General features: G+C 47.4%; 1 protein-coding gene across 2 annotated transcripts in view; it reads right to left on the bottom strand.

Annotated features, from left to right (window-relative positions):
* The window catches only part of HDAC8 (histone deacetylase 8), a 256,056-nt gene that overhangs the window by 24,293 nt on the left and 215,271 nt on the right, over window positions 1–16,492 (bottom strand). The window contains exon 10 of one of the 2 annotated variants that reach the window (XM_008272803.4): window positions 5,949–6,054. The exons of the other annotated variant lie outside the window; for it this stretch is intronic. Within the exon in view, the coding sequence (XP_008271025.1) occupies window positions 5,949–6,054 (106 nt within the window). The remainder of the gene's footprint in view (window positions 1–5,948; window positions 6,055–16,492) is intronic. 2 annotated transcript variants of the gene reach the window in all.

Genomic DNA, 16,492 nt, shown 5'->3' on the forward strand with positions numbered 1-16,492 from the left:
AAAACAGAGGGACCTGAGCAATGGGGAAGCCCAGGTTGGCAACAGGCTCCTGGAAAGGACCACAGGGAGATGGAGAGGAAGAGAGGATGGGGACAAGACGGGGAGAGAAGGGATGGGTATGAGAGAGACCCTAACCTGAAGTCATGCAAATTGACTCAGGGTATCCTCCAGGATCGTGCTCCAGAGTCCTCCCAAGGAGTCCTAAAGCAGTCAGTCTGTCCTTGGGACCAACCCTGCCTTTCAACTTATCCAGACTTCTCAGAAAGGAAGAGGAGGTGTGGAAGGAAACTGAATTTCCACGGTGTAGAGTCCCACCGAGCAGGGCTCTGCTTCAAGCTTAGGGCTCCAGCAGGCTTTGAACATGCCCAGACTTTAAGTCTCAACTGCCAGCCCCGTGGTGTCAATCCCAGACTGCAGGCTGCCAGGGGAGGTGCTGCTTGCAGCCTGCACAGTGTTTCTCCTAAGGATACTATTCCTGGCAGATATGCAAAGGGTCTCAGTCTGGGGCTGTGGAACTGTAAATAGCAGACTGGAGCTTGCGGCCACAGCACACTTCAGGCAGCAGAAGCCAGGTGAGCAGGCTTCTTCTACCTTCTGTCTTTCTCTTTTCCTTGTTTACTCATCTGGAAATGGAACCAGGAGCTTCAGATCACAGCATGGTGGGGGCCATGGAGGCACAGCACGGGTGGGGAGGTCAGGGAGAGCTAAAAAGTCTAGGTCAGTGGCCAGAATCTCAAGGGTTGCCTGTGGCTGCCTGCTTCCCGTTTCCAGGGAGATATGACATTTCAGATTTTGGAGACACCCCATGGAAGGAGCTGGGTGTGTGGTGCAAAGTGGGAGGGGTTTACTAGGGGCGACTGGAAAAAGAAGACAGAGGGTGTGGGGTGGATCTGACAGGGCAATACTGGCAAGGAAAGGGGAGCACCAGAAAGGCCAAACAGCCGGACTCCCAAGCTTCAGTTCGGAGAGACCTGGGTCCAAATGTCTGCTGTATCACTTAATATTACCACATATGTGCGGCACGTAATAGATGCTTAATAATCACTTGCTAATGGAATGAAGAAAGATGACTTTGGCCAAGTCACTTAGTCTCTCTGAGCCTCAGTTTCCCCATCTTTAAGACAAGTAGCAGCTATTCTTATTCCACCTGTGTTGTCTGTCCCCACAGCTGCATTAGTTGAGCGGTCCATCTCCCAACCCAAATTGAGCCTCCTTCATTTACGGTCAGAAAGGGCAGCTGTGCACAAGGCTTTTCTCTTCCTTCTTGTGTCTGGCCCCTCCCTCCTTTTTCCTCCTCTTCCTTACTTCCTGACCTCATTCATTTTTTTTTTCCTATCCTGGACAGACTTGGGGATAGATCTGGGAACTCAGAGCAAATGTTGAAACTTCTAGTTATGACTCCAACAGACACTCACACACAACTCAGCCACCCCTCCCTACCAAGGGTGGACCTCAGCAACATCAAGCTCCCTTAGGGGCCCCGACTTGATTCAAATGCCATCAGTATCAGAGACTAGCAAACCTCCCACCACTATCCCCATTTCCCCATGCACAGCTAGCCAGGCATGAGGAGCCTGTCCCTTCGGGACTGGCCATAGCAGCACTGTTCCAACTCTGCAAGGTTCACCGTGAGCTGATTCCTCTGGAGCACTGTGAGAAGAGGAAAGGGAAGCAGACCGGGAGCTGAGCATGGCAGGGTGGGGGTCATTTTACAGTAGCAGTCAGGAGTCTGCTCTGTAACCCGTACTTCCTTGTGAACAGTGACACATACCTTTAAGATAGCTCATAGGCATGAGATAGCAATTTGTGGGAGTGAAACGGAGCTTTTTTTTTCCAATGGCTTGAATTGACTCTCCATGGTCTTATTATTATTATTTTTTTGTCTCAGAAAGACTAATGGGCGGTAAAACTGGGATAAGGTGAGGTCTCAATTTGCCTGTCTATTGAGTCACCCTGTAGCACACGCACAAGGAATGCATCTCTATGAGGCGAACTTTGGCAGATTTGATTTCCAGTAGGTGAAAATCTCATCTTTTGTGTTTCTAAGGAATGTGGTAAGAAAAGAGAAAAAAACTCCAAAGGCTAAATAAACAAATTCAACTAAATATGCTGGTGAAACTCAGGAGTCTGCCTGCTCCCTCACTGCTGTCTCACCTGCCCACATCACTCTGGACCCCTCATGTGGCTTTTTGTTTTACATGGGGGGTGGGGGACTGGGGAGCAGAGCATTGCTGAGGTTTTTATATGCAAGAATAAATGACAGTCTCGTAGACAGGATTCAGGAAAACCTTTCAGAATGCAAAAAATTCCGCAGCCTTTCCACACTGACCATTGTCATGGCAACACACTATCTGATGGCAGCATGCGTCACCAGGCTGGAGGGGCATGGTACCAGTACAACAGGTTAGCCTGGCCATTTTCTTTAGCAACATTTGGACTTCTTTCTAGTCTGCTTTCTTCTAGGTTTAGCTGCATTTCTCTTTGATTCTGCACTCACGTTCTCTGCTAATTTGCATAGGTAGAACACAAGACTTTGTCAATGTGAAAGAGGTGGGAAAATGGACAATTTGGACATTCCCAGTATTCTATAGATGCTCTACTTGCTCTTGGCTCTTCCTCACCCACATGTAGCCAATTAGCTTCTCTTCTCCCAATCAGTTCTTTCCTATACACAGCCTTACCTCCCCTACTCAACAACTGTGACTCATCTACCAGCCCCTGCACTCTCACCATGCTCTTTTAATTCTTTTCTATATTCTTCCTGTAACATACAAGGGGATTTCAAAAAGTTTGTGGAAAATGGAATTAATAATAAATTTATTTGGGGGCAAAGAATATTTGAAATCCATGTGTAGTCTTCATAATACATGTTTTCCACGAACATTTGAAAGTCCTTTTGTGTATTTCTAGTGACAGAGACCTTCATTCCTTTCCTGGCAACCTGTTGCACTTTGGGCAGTTCTAATTGTAAGAAAATTCTTTCTGTTGGGACTGGTGCTGTGGCGTAGCAGGTAAAGCCGCCACCTGCAGTGGTAGTCCCAGCTGCTCCACTTCTGATCCAGCTCCCTGCTAATGCTCTGGGAAAGCAGAAGATGGCCCAAGTCCTTGGGCCCCTGCACCCATGTGGGAAACCTGGAAAGAAGCTCCTGGCTCCTGGCTTCGGATTGGCGCAGCTCCAGCCGTTGCAGCCACTTGCGGAATGATCCAGTGGATAGAAGACCACCCCTCCTCTCTGCCTCTGCCTCTCTGTAACTGCCTTTCAGATAAATAAATAAATCTTTTTTAAAAACAAAATTCTTTCTTTTGTTTTTTTTTAAGATTTTATTTATTTATTTGAGAGGTAGAGTTACAGACAGTGAGAGGTAGAGACAGAGAGAAAGGTCTTCCTTCGTTGGTTCACTCCCCAAGGGCTGGAGCTGCGCCGATCCAAAGCCAGGAGCCAGGAGCCAGGTGCCTCCTCCCGGTCTCCCACGCGGGTGCAGGGGCCCAAGGACTTGGGCCATCCTCTACTGCTTTCCCAGGCCACAGCAGAGAGCTGGATTGGAAGAAGGCAGCCAGGACTACAACCGGCGCCCATATGGGATGCTGGCACCGCAGGCGGAGGATTAACCTATTGCGCCACGGAGTCGGCCCCAAATTCTTTCTTTTGAAGAATGAAAATCTGCCTTTTCATAATATCCACCCATGAGTCCAGCTCTGTACCCTGTGGCATCACAGACCTCTGCTCTGTGACAGCATTTCAGAGATATGAAGTAGAGACCATTTTAAGCCTCAGATCCTCCAAACAGACCGCTTGGAGCCTGGGCTCCAAGTTTCTCCCCAGCCTGATTGACCTTCTAGAGCATGCTTCTATTTGTTTAGAGCCCTCTTAAAGTGAGGTCGATACTGCATCAGCATCTCTGGAGGCCACCTTGCCCCAGTGACTCACTCTGAGCTCTGTGTCAACTAAAGTCCCTATCTCTCTTTCAGACGAAATGCTGCTAAGCCATGCCTTCTGTTTGTGTGTGTTCAGTTGTTTTTGTGGACCCAAATCCTGGTCCATGTGTTTTCCTTCAGATTAATTTCATGGGTTACAAACAGAATACTATTTCAACCTGTTAGGGTCTTTAACAAATCTGGACTGCTACGTAATTCCCACATCCTCTAAGACCTATCACTATTTTTTTTAAACAACCTCATCCCAGCCTTTTACCTCCAGCCTCTTTTTTAAAATTTACTTCTCTTTTAGGTTTCTTACCTTTCCTAGTCCTCTTCTCCTTGCATTACCTTCTTTATGTCTTCTCTCATTTGTCATTTCCATTTCCTCAATAGCAAGATGTCACACTTTCTGGAGCCATGTGCCTTGTATGTGTGCAGGCAAGCCAAAGCATAGACCTAACTGCACGTGCAGAGGTGTGCACAAGTAGCTGCAGGGGCTTGCTTAGTTGCTCCGCTGCTATTTCTCTTTCTGTGCCCTAACAGGATGTCGAGCCCAGATGAGGGCACATGGCCAGGTTGAGGGAAGAGGGGTTAAAGAAGTTGGCCCAGGATCAGTCTTGACGGACCCAGGAAACCTGTCCTGGGTCTGAGAGGAGCCGGGGGAGCTAGCGTGAGTTCACCAGTTCACCAGGGCTGCAGCACAGTGGGAAGGACTGGAGAGGGGCCAGGAACAGTATTGTGAGGCTTTAAAGGTTGGACAAGGGAAAAGGATTTGGTTAGGAAGTGAGAACTTGTGAGGTCAGTGGTCACTGAGAGGCCAGAGGGAGGCGGCTTGAAGCTACAGGGTCAGGAGAAGACTGAGGGCTACGGACACTTCAGCAGGGGCAATAAGCAATGCTATGAGCGTAAGCTAAGAGTTTATGACTTATTGCTTTAGCAAATTGTCTTTGGCTGGTGGAGCCCAGGGCATGGAGTCTTGGCCTATAGACTTTGCTGGTGGCATGTTTTGGGCTCTACTAGGGGATATGGACCTTAATACAACCCTCAGCAAAGACCCTCTGGACACAGTGTACTCTCTCAGGCTGACCACAACATAGACAGCGCCTCCCTTGTTTCATCAGATTACCTTCCAACGAGGGAGTCAAAGGTAGGAGAACTAGTGCTAGCTGGGTCACTTTACAAATGAACACAGGACTTTTACTCTCTAGGATGGGCAATCTGATACCTTTGGTCTCTAAACACTGCAGATAATTAGGATACACACACACACACACACACACTTAAACAGGGAAACGAGTGCCTAAAATACTTAAAATGAGTGGTAGATGAAATGAGTTGTATAGAGGCAGCTGGGGTGGAGTCGGGGAGGCTCTACTGGAAAGCTGGGGAGAGTGACCCCAAATAGCTAGTGGACAGTGTGGTTAAGAGGCCAATGGCGTGTGATGATTGGCATTCTCCTCCACCCTGAGGCTGGAATGATTCCAGGGTAGCCTCAGGGAAGGGAAGAATTATGGAGTGTAGCCCCACTCCAGAACTCTGAGTGAGACTGGGGAACCCCCATCCTAGGGTATCAGAATCCCTGACTACACACTGGAGCTCCACAAGTCTCTCCAGGCACGAGTGGACTAAGGATCCATCCACGCTGGAAGAGCATGTCTGTGAGTCCCTCCTCCACCCTGACCCCCTGGGTCTGAATTGAACTTTTCTCATTGTGAAGAAGATTTTCCTCTTGGTCTTTTCAAAAGAAAATATCTCAGGGTGTACTTTAGATCTGGTTTTCCCCTGGAGGTGCCTAAAGCTGAACCTTTTGTCCTTCTGAAGGTGACATTAGCCAGCCAAATGACAATCCCAACCAGAGTGGCCAGTGCAGAATTCCAACTACAAGCTGTCAGGCCACGAAGAACTTTCCCTTCCAAGTCCGTGACATGATTCGCCACCAAAAAGACAAATGGTGTTTGAGGAAGCCCCACTGATGGGCCACCACAAACACAGGGGAACAAGGAGGGCAGGACTCAAGGGGTGGTGCTCACCTTTGATGTAGTTGAGGATTTGCTGGATTCGGTGGGGCTCATTGCGGTCTGGCCGGCAGCTTGGCGTGATTTCCAGCACGTAATCAGGACCATATGCTGTGAAGAACTGTGAGGAAAAGGGAAAGGCCAGACAGCAAACGAAACCACATAAAACCTCCAAACCAAACCACATACAAACAGGACAACGAAAAGAAACTCACTACTACCAGTGAGGCAGGGGATGCCTATCAAGGCAGAGCGGTAGGATGCCGCCGGAAGCCCGGGTCCTGGTGGCATCAGGCCCCTTGCTCAGACATTCAGCTGCTAAATTCTGTAGCTTGCTGCTCGGGGGTCTCCCTGTCTAGGTCTCCACGTTCTCTCCATCCTTAGCTTGTGCCACTCCCCTGTTTGCCACCTGCACTGGATATACCATGCTCCCAAGTCACACCATGCCTTGTCTTCACTTGAAACCTTTGCCATTGCTCTTTCCTGGGGCCTGCAAGGGCCCGCACCCAAACCCTGGTGCCTGTGAAAAGCCTCGCCATCCTTCCAGGCGCAGCTCAAATGTCAGTTCCTTCACAAAGCTGGCCCTCATTCTCCATCAACCCCAGAGCATTCTGTTGGTGCCTCTCTTATGGCCCTTGTTCCAATAGAGGCTGGTCTGCTTATCACATGCAGATCACTGTGCTGCAAAGTGGGGGGTGCTAGGAAGGCACATGAGACCTCCTCTGGGGTCCTGTAGGTGTTCCCAAGCGCATTCAGCATTGGATAGAGATTGTTTTTTCCTACAGTGCTCACATATCCCCCTGCCATCTCTTTACTGGATTATCAACTACCTGAGGGCAGGCAGCTCAGTGTCGCTCCATTCCTAGGTGATCACAGGTCTTGGCAGCTGCCTGTTAGTTTTGGTTGCCTTGAATCCCCTGCTCCCCGATATGGTAAACAAGTTTAGTTTCTCTGCTTTCATTTTTATTTCTCTATAGTCGAGTTGATTTGTTTTTAAAATCACGGAATCAAAAATAAAGCTTGTGGATTCTATTTCTAGCTCGCTAGATGACTCCTTGTGACCTTTGCTAAATCACAATATCTGATTCAGCTTCTCTGTTAGGGCCTGCTTGGGGAAAAACACTCCATGACAAAGGGAATCATTCAATTGGGATAAGTCTTTGAATGGGAAATATGCAAAGCTACTATTTCTGTTTAGTTTTTAACAGAAATAGTATTTGTGCACACTCTCTGGAGAGGGAGCGTATGGTCCTTAACATTACGTGCTTTGAATAGTGATATTGTTAGGAGGGAAGGAAACCAGGGAAATTCAAATTCCATGAAAAAATGGTACAGAGGGCATGAAAACAGGGACCTTGATATGTGTCTTGACTTTGACGCCATTCAAAGAGCTTCTTAAAAATAATCCAGGGTTATGGCTGCTGTCACCAAATTATTGTTGTTAAGAATCATGTACATCTGGCACCGTGGGAGATGTTGTGGAACAATCACTAAGGAGTCTAATGGCATCACTGTGGAAGACATGGGAGTAATTTGATGCCTTTTTGCACATCCATGACAGAAAACTCTGCACATTTAATTAAAAGGAAAAGGCCCAAGGCCCAAGGCTGTGCCAATGCTTGTGTGTGTGTGCGTGCATGCATGCATGTGTGTACACTGACTGACTGAGAAAGAGAGAGACTTAGGTTCTTCCTGCTGGAGTTATCACTCTCTGGTGCCTGAAGGCCTGAGGTCTGGAGATGAAGAGGCCTTGAGTAGAGATGTCCTTAGCAAGCCCATATATGGAACAGATAAGAGGGGTTACCTGGGGGACATATCCAGAAACTAACCACTGCCCCAGTCATTGTGGAGGAAACCTGAGAGGCTTGTATTTTTAGCCAAGGAAGGCCCCTCAGGCCAAGCCTGAGGGACCTTGTGGGCTTGGCTCTGCAAGAGAAGGCTTCCAACAGGTGTGGCATGCTCTCCTTAGGCGGCCTCTTCTTCAGAGGGTGTCAAGTGGTGCACTCATGTCATAGGTATGGAAAGACTGGCTTAGAGAGAGCAACAGAAGACAGGCAGCTGCAGGGAAGCAGCCCCTCAGGGAGACCCAAGCCCCTGGCATCAAAGCGCTATAAAAATCAGAGAGGCGCCGAGGTCCAGAAGGAGGGAATGTTCTGCCTCCACGAGTGAAGATGACGCTGCTGATCCTCTGTCAGCGAGACATGCCGCGAGTGGTCTGCGTGGGGCTGAGGGTTTGGAACGGCATGTCCTCCCTAGTGAGTGCCTACTATGTGGTTGTCCGGCCTCTCCTACTTTAGTTCCCTCTTTGATCAAGAGCACACAGTTGTAAGGTGGCCAGCTGGGACCAGAACTGACTGCCCATGTGACAGAACTCGGCTCTCCTGGGATTAGGCCTCTTGGCTTGGCTTCATTAGCACCTGGCTTTAACTAATTGAGCCACACAGTGGGCTAAGTCATAAATAACCCGTTCTTTGCTGAAGCAGACTTGTAACAGCTAAGTCTGGACTCCTAAACTTCTCCCCGCCTTGCCAATCAAACCTTGTTTCCAGGTCTTGCTTATTTGCACTATTCTTAAGCTAGAAGAATGCACAGAAAGTCCCTGTGTTGCCAGCCAGTTCCACATAGCAGTTGGCTGGCCCTGATCTTTGCTGGAGGCTGAGAGTGGCAGCAGGCACCTAGTAGTCCTATGCTGTATCTAAGGCAAAGATGTTACTGTTTCCCCACTCCAGCCCGTCAAGGTTTTTCTTTGTTTCTGTGTTATAGGTTATCTTTATTTTTTGCACTCCTTAGATCTTTTCTACGGACTATGAATGCTGCAAAGTCACAGACTTCCAGCACATTCCCCTTGCGTGCCCTGTAGAGTTGAACTCAAGTCATCACAGGTTTTCCTTAAATGTATGTTAAATTAAATTAATTCACCCAGGGTTTAGCTAGCTGTTCAGTTAGTTGTGTTGAATAATTCAAGAAGTCAACTCATAGCATTAATGACCCTTTTAGACTCTTGAGGCAGTGTGATGACATGGAAAGAACACTGGCTTCAGAGTTGGGAACTGGATTTCAGTGCCTGGATCTAGTTGTGTACCTTGGATAAATTGCCTAATCTTGGTTTCGTCATTTTGACCAGAGAGAGGAGAAATGCTGACTTGGTTGGATTGTTAGGAAGCAATGAGATAATAGCTTTAAAAGGGCCTAGCATAGGGCCTGGTACAGAGTTGGACCTTAATAACTGTGAAGTCCCTTCTCCTGGGGGCAAGGACCCCTTGCCTAACCAAGCCTCATCCATGCCCTGAGGGATGCTGGGCAAAGCATTTGGGGCTTTGTAGAAAGAAGAGCCTGTTCCTCCTGCCAGATAATGCCTAGCAGCTACCAGGTCCCTCCCGACTTGTTTAAGCCATTAGCTCTGCTTAGGGCCTGTGGAGAAACTGACATCTCTCAGAGTTTCCTGTCATGGTCCTGCCACTTGTTGCTTACTGGCGAGGTGAAAAGGAAATATGATCACGCAAGGCAAAAGTGATGTTGGGGTGGAGGGATTTGGCTAGCACTGGAAATAGCTCGAGGCCCCACCCTGAAACTGCCCTCCAGCCCCAAGGAGGAAAGGAAATGGGCAAGCAGCAATCCCATTCCCAGACAGGTGGAGCAGGGAATGAAAAAGGCCAGCCGGCCTTCAAGGGAAAACACGGGCTTTGATCTCAGTAAAGGAAGGAGGGAGGTGCTAACCCTTCTCCACGCCTTCCCCCTTTCCTCTAAGCGTTCTTTTTCCTCCTGGCTTCAGTTTATGCATCTTTAAGGGGAATATGGTACTGGGAAAGAAGCAAATGGAAAGTATGAAGTGAGGAGGAGGGATGGGAACTGAGGGCAAGGGCTACGTTAGGCTGTCAGTCTCTTCGCCACTCAAGAGTCAATGGATAAAGCCATGTAAATAGCTCAGGTCTACTTCAGTTCAGCCCAAATCAATGCTCCTTTCTTAGTCCCTCCTATCCAGCTCTTGCTCACACAATGGAAATGACAGACAACTAGATGTTTACTCAAAAAGATACTGAGAAGCAACACTAAGGTTGCTATTCCTCCATAACCCTGTTTGCTCACAGGAAATCAAATCACAAACTCAAATCAGCCAGTCCTTTCACTTTTTGCCTCAACATTTACTAAGCGCCTACAGTATGCCAAATTAGGTTAGTCACTGAGGTCCGAAGATATTAAGACATGCGTAATAGGAGAAACTATTATACTACATTGTGAAGAGTGGAATAATAATAATGATGATGATGAAGAAAAATAATAGCTAACATTTCTTACAGGCTAATTATGTGTCAGCCGACTGACTTGTCTAAGCATTTTTGGGGGACTGACTAATTTAATTATCACAACTACACAATTAACACATGATACATAATATTACTGTTTCTATTTTGAGATGAGGATTTAAAGCACAGAACAGTCAGTTAACTGGACAGAACGCACACAGCTGGTATGTACATAGCTGAGATTTGAACCCAGGTCATTCACAACAGTAGCACTAGCTATAGGAGCCTATAAACTACACCAGAGGAGGTTATTATAGAATGGGATTTGCAAAGCGGGTATGGAAGGTGGGAAGGAGGCAGTCCCAACAGAGCCTGGGCAAAGGCAGGGAGTGTGAAAGAGATGGCCCATTTTACAATTAGATATGGTTAGCGGGCAGGGCACAAGGAGGATCAAGATGCAGGCTGGGGAGGTAGGCATACATTTCATGGGTTTCATGGTTGGTGCTGCTAAGGCATTTGGCTTTATGCCAGATTAGAATCTCCATGAAGGCAGAACATTGTTTCGTTTCCTGCCATATTGCCAGTTCCTAAAGCAATGCTTCCATCTACTGGGTAGTAAATAAATATCTGTGGGAAAGGTGAGTGGAAACTTGGGGAAGAGACTGGAAACTTTTAAATGAGGGAATGACTGGGTTACCTGTGCATTTAGAAGGCTTGTTGGCAACAGTCTGGAGAATGTATTGGAATTTGAGGGAGGAATGCAAGTAGGCACACCAGTTAGAAGGCTGGTGCTGCAGCCCTGAGAAGTGGTAATAGTGCCTTGATGCAGGGCAGTTGTGGGAAGAATGGAGCTAGAAAAACTTCACAAATAGCATCGATAGGACTCAACAGTGGACTGGATGTGGCAAGTAAGGAAGAGGGCAGAGTCCAGGATTTCTGACTGTGCGGGAGGAGCATTAATGGGGAGAGAAGCAGGAGCAAGGGAAGGTTTGGGGTGGGGAGTATGTGTGTGAGGGGAAGGTCCCTCAGGAGCATGGCTAGGGTCCTGAGCCTGATCACACAGCTGCCTGTATGATAGAGTAGGCCCAGTGTAGCATAGAGGCTAGCCCCGTGACACGATGCATGTTACTGATTTTGGAGTTAGCAGTGACGTGAAGTCAAGGAATAGGGCGAGATTGCCACGGCTGGCATGGGCAGGGGCTTACTGCAGAGTGGAAAGAGAAGAGAGGTACGAAAAGAATCCTTGGGAAAAACAACAGTTTAGAGGTGGGCAGAGGGAGTGGAAACAGATCTGCCGACAACTTGAAATCTTAGAGAGGTTAAATAAGGGAAGAGCTGCGAAGTGTCTTCTGATTTGTCCACTGGAAGGAGACCTTTGCGTAGCACAGTTGGTCAGGAAGGTGGGCAAAGGCCTGACTTGACCGGCTGGAGTGGGCTAAAGCGTTCGATGGTGGGCCAGGGGGGTGACATTGCGACACAGCAGGTTAAGCTGCTGCCTGCCACACCGGCACCCCATATGAGAGCCGGTTCAAGTCCCAGTTGCTCCACATCCTGTCCAGCTCCCTGCTAATTCGCCTTGGGAAAGCAGCGGAAGATGGCCCAAGGGTCTGGGCTCCTGCCACCCATGTGGGAGATCCATATGGAGTTCCAGGTTCTTGGCTTCAGCCTGGCCCAGCTCTGGCCATTGTGGCCATTTGAGGAGTGAACCAACAGATTGAAGATATTCTCGGGGCCAGCGCTGTAGCGTAGTGGGTAAAGCCACCGCCTGCAGCGCCGGCATCCATAAGGGTGCTCCACTTCTGATCCAGCTCTCTGCTGTGGCCTGAGAAAGCAGTAGAAGATGGCCCAAGTGCTTGGGCCCCTGTACCCATGTGGGAGACTTGGAAGAAGCTCCTGGCTCCTGGCTTTGGATCCACTCGGCTCAGCTTCAGCCGTTGTGGCCATCTGGTGAGTGAACCAGTGGATGGAAGACTCTCTCTCTCTCTCTCTCTCTCTCTGTAACTCTGCCTCTCAAATAAATAAATCTTTCTTTTTAAAAAAGAACACATTCTCTGTCTATTTCTCTCTCCCCCTTTCTCCCTCCCTCCCTCTTTCTATAAACCTTTCAAAAAAAAAAAAAAAAGAGATGGGAAAAAGTGGAGATGAGAAAGATGATGAGCATATACTCTTTTTTATAGGATTCAGGGGTGGTACTAGGGAAAGACAGATGTTTCAACATGGGAGGGTCTTCAGGATATTTCCAGGTTGAGAGGAATGTACCCATCACATGGGACTCAGGGGCACCTTGATAGGGATTTTGAGTTAGTTATATCTGTCATTCTGATCCATTAGCCAGAGATCCACAAGGGAAGAGTACTGTTTTATTCCTCTTTATATTACCCACAACTCCTTGCATAAGTCCTGGCAAATAATAGGTGCTCAATTCGTGTTTGTTGGATGAATGAAATAAAGCGTAGTTGGGATTCTGAGGAGATTCACATACAACAGGGAGAATTGGGGTCTTGAAGGTATGGGTGATTGCAGACAGGAGGGCAATCAGAAGGGGCAAGAGAATGTAGGACATGTTTGGGAACCAGCATGTACTGGAAGTTGGCTAAGGCATGGGGGAGCCTTGACTGCCAGGTGGAGGGGCAGGACTTGAGGTGCCAGGTCCCGGGGCAGGGGCAGGGGCAGGACTGGAGCTGTGCCTTTACTTGATAACCGGGAGCCACAGAAAGGCCGAGTGACCAACGTGGAGGTGACTGCAGTGGTCCAAGGGGAAGACACCAAAGACTTGGACAAAATGACTATTGTGAGGATGGATGGAGTAGACAAGAAAGAGACATTGTGGAGGCGCACTCAATAGGACTTGGCAATGGCTGGCTGTGAGGAAAAGAGAGAGTGGGGAGAATTTGAAGCTGACTCCTAGATTAGGAGTCTGCGTGAGTGGCTGAATCTCAGTGCCGCTGATGGAGTCTGGGGTAAATGAGCAGCAAGAGCAAGTCTAGCCGAGGGGACGTGACGGCCTTGGGTACTATTCACCCCTGTGACCAGAACTCTTCAGGTGGGTTTGAGATGAGGGTAGGGCATCTGGGTCATGATGTCTAACAGGCAGCTGGAGATGTGGTGGTGGTGTATGGAAGTGCAGCCATGGTTGGGGACCATGGTGAAATCCTGGAAGAAGGTCTATTTAGAAGGTAGCTGGGAGATAAACAGCTCCAGTGAGTAGAATGAAAAACAGCACACAGAGAGGAAGAAAGAGTGAAATCGCCTGCAGCCATAGGGATGAGAAGCAGCATAAGAAGATATTTAAAGGGATTTGTTGGTCATGCAGTCAATGCTCCTGTGGCTAAAGGAGTGGCCTAGTCATTTGGGAACACAATGGCACTATTTCTATGCAGCCTCCTTTATATAATACCCTAAGTAGCTGTCATTTTTTTATTATCAACTCACGATCTATTCTTCCCTAAAAATTATACTTGATTCTATTAGGGCAAAGCCATGGTCAGTGCCAGTCATTCTCACAGACCCTAAGGCTTTGCTCTGTCTTAGCTGGGGAAGATGTGCCCATGACTATAATGCAGGTTCTGGTTAGGAAGAGTTTTCTTGTCCTGACTCACTCTGTGAACAGAACTCATCAGAACCATAATAACAGAGCCCCAGCACTTTGAACCATAACGTGGTCTCCAACGATGCTTCTCAACCTTTCCTGTATCACCAATTACTCCATCAAAGGACCTGGGCCCAACCATGATGGAAACAAAAAAGCCCTCTTTTTCCCAGAAAAACACTTCTGTTTACAGGAAATTCGGTTATTACATATGTCATTGATGGTACATTTTAAGGACATAAAATTGCAGTGGTATTATTGGGAGTAAATTTTATTGCTATGGGCTTTAAAACACAAACAAACAAAAATAATAACTCCATTAGTTGTTGGATTGAACTGGCAGGAAGCAGCACATCAAAGGCGATCGCTAGCAGGCCCAGGGGGATGGGGGCTAGGAGTGTCCAGAGCAGGACCAAGAGGTCAGGGAGATATGGGCTATTTCAGATAAGATGTTACATGTGGATGTGGATGTGAGTGTGGTAGACTTGGTAGTTGCTGGAATGGAAACCTGGTGCCCTGGCTAGCCCACATTTGTATCCTACCTGCAGTGCTCCCCTCACCTCCTGAACAGAGTCAGTCCTTAAGAATTGTTGGAGGGCTAGACTTCTACACCAGAGCACAGTTGTGCCATGAGTTGTGGGCTTAAATGAATGGGACACAGAAATAATTTTCTTATTTAGATGTTGTAATGGTATTTTAACTGTTAGTATAGAAAATAGTTCAGGGGCTGGTGCTGTGGCACAGTGAGTTAAAACCCCAGCCTGCAGCATTGGCTTCCCATATGGCACCGGTTTGAGTCCCGGCTGCTCCAGTTCCAATCCAGCTCTCTGCTGTGGCCTGGGAATGCAGTAGAAGGTGGCCCAAGTCCATGGGCTCCTGCACCCAGGAAGACCCAGAAGAAGTTCTTGGCTCCTGGCTTTGGATCGGTCCAGCTCTGGCTGTTGCGGCCATTTGGGGAGTGAACCAGCAGATGGAAGATCTCTTTCTCTCCCTCTCTCTGTCTCTGTCTCTGCCTCTTCCTCTCCATAACTCTGTCTTTCAAATTAATAAATAAATCTTAAAAAAGAAAATAGTTTACTAGGCAAAATAATCAGGCAAATCTGGGAAGTACTATATTACTTGACCATCGATTACATTCAAACAAAGAATATGCTCAATATTAACAAGTCTTATTTCGTTAGGTAACCTACTTAGAAGCTTGGTGAACATATGCAAAGGGACTTCAAATGGTTTGAGGAAGAACTAAAAGATAAGTTTATTTTGGTGCAATAAAGTTGAAATGCAAGTATAGAGTGGGCCTTCAAAAAGTTTTTGAAAAAAATGTGTGTTATCCAAAACCTGCAGGGATTTCAAAATGTTTTTGCATCAAAATAAACTTATCTTTAAATTCCAATCTCCATGAACTTTCTGAGGTATCCTCATATATATAACCCTTTTGCATACTAACTAATTAAAAGGTTCCTATATTCGTCAAATCACACTAATGAGTGTGAGTGTGTATGAGTGCCAGTGTGTGCATGTATGTGTGCTTTATTAGGTACTGAGTATCTTCTAGGTCCTATGGAAAAGCTGAGTACCAAAAGAATAAGGTCGGGTGATTGCTCTCAAGGAGATGACAAGCTAAATAGAGAGAAAGATATAATTACAGGAAAGAACCTGTATGGTATTGGTTAAATTATAACAAAATGCCTTCACATGTGTGGGGCACTGGGGCAAGTTCCATGACTTGTCAAGATCATAATGCTAACACCTGAGGGCAGAGAGGGGTCTTCATAAAGTTCATGGAAATGCATATTATGAAAAAATGATGAATCATTTAAATTTTTTGCACAGAAATACACTTATCCGTTTTCATCTTTATTTTTAATTTATTTGAGAGGCAGAGAGACAGAGACAAATAGAAGGAAACAAAGAACTCCCATTCATTGGTTCACTCCCTATGACCACATGGCCTGGGCTGGACCAAGTCAAAGCTGGGAGCCAGAAAAGCAATACAGACTTCCCACATGGGTGGCAAGAAGCCAGTCACTTGGGTCATTATCACTGCCTCCCAGGCTCTGCATTGAAAGGAAGCTGGAGTCAGGTGCCAGAGTTGGATGTTGAACCCAGGTGCTCTGATACGGGATGTGGGTGTCTTAACCAGCATCTTACCCAGCAGGTCAGACACTCATCCCAATTTACCTTTTAGTTCCATTTTTCCTCAGACTTTTTTTTTTTTTTTAAAGATTTATTTATTTATTTGGATGTCAGAGTTACACAGAGAGAGGAGAGGCAGAGAGAGAGTCTTCCATCCGCTGGTTCACTTCCCAATTGGCCTCAATGGCTGGAGCTGTGCAGATCCGAAGCCAAGAGCCAGGAGCTTCTTCCGGGTCTCCCATGGGGGTGCAGGGGCCCAAGGACTTGGGCCATCTTCTACTGCTTTCCCAGGTCATAGCAGAGAGCTGGATCAGAAATTGGAGCAGCCAGGTTTTGAACCAGCACCCATATGGGACGCCGGCGCTTCAGGCCAAGGCATTAACCCGTTGCGCCACAGCACCAGCCCCTCCTCAAACATTTTGAAGTACCCTCATATGTACCCTAACAGATATGAATTTGAACCCATGGAAAACCAAAGGTTTTCCTTTAGGGTGTGGTTTCAAGGGTTTGGGGCAGAGCCCTGGCCAGGACTAATACCTTCCTCACATCTGATACTGAGCCTCAAATTTCCGCCATTACAGAGAATTCCT

The sequence above is a fragment of the Oryctolagus cuniculus genome, chromosome X, assembly GCF_964237555.1.
Source record: "Oryctolagus cuniculus chromosome X, mOryCun1.1, whole genome shotgun sequence".
NCBI classification, from domain to species: domain Eukaryota; kingdom Metazoa; phylum Chordata; class Mammalia; order Lagomorpha; family Leporidae; genus Oryctolagus; species Oryctolagus cuniculus.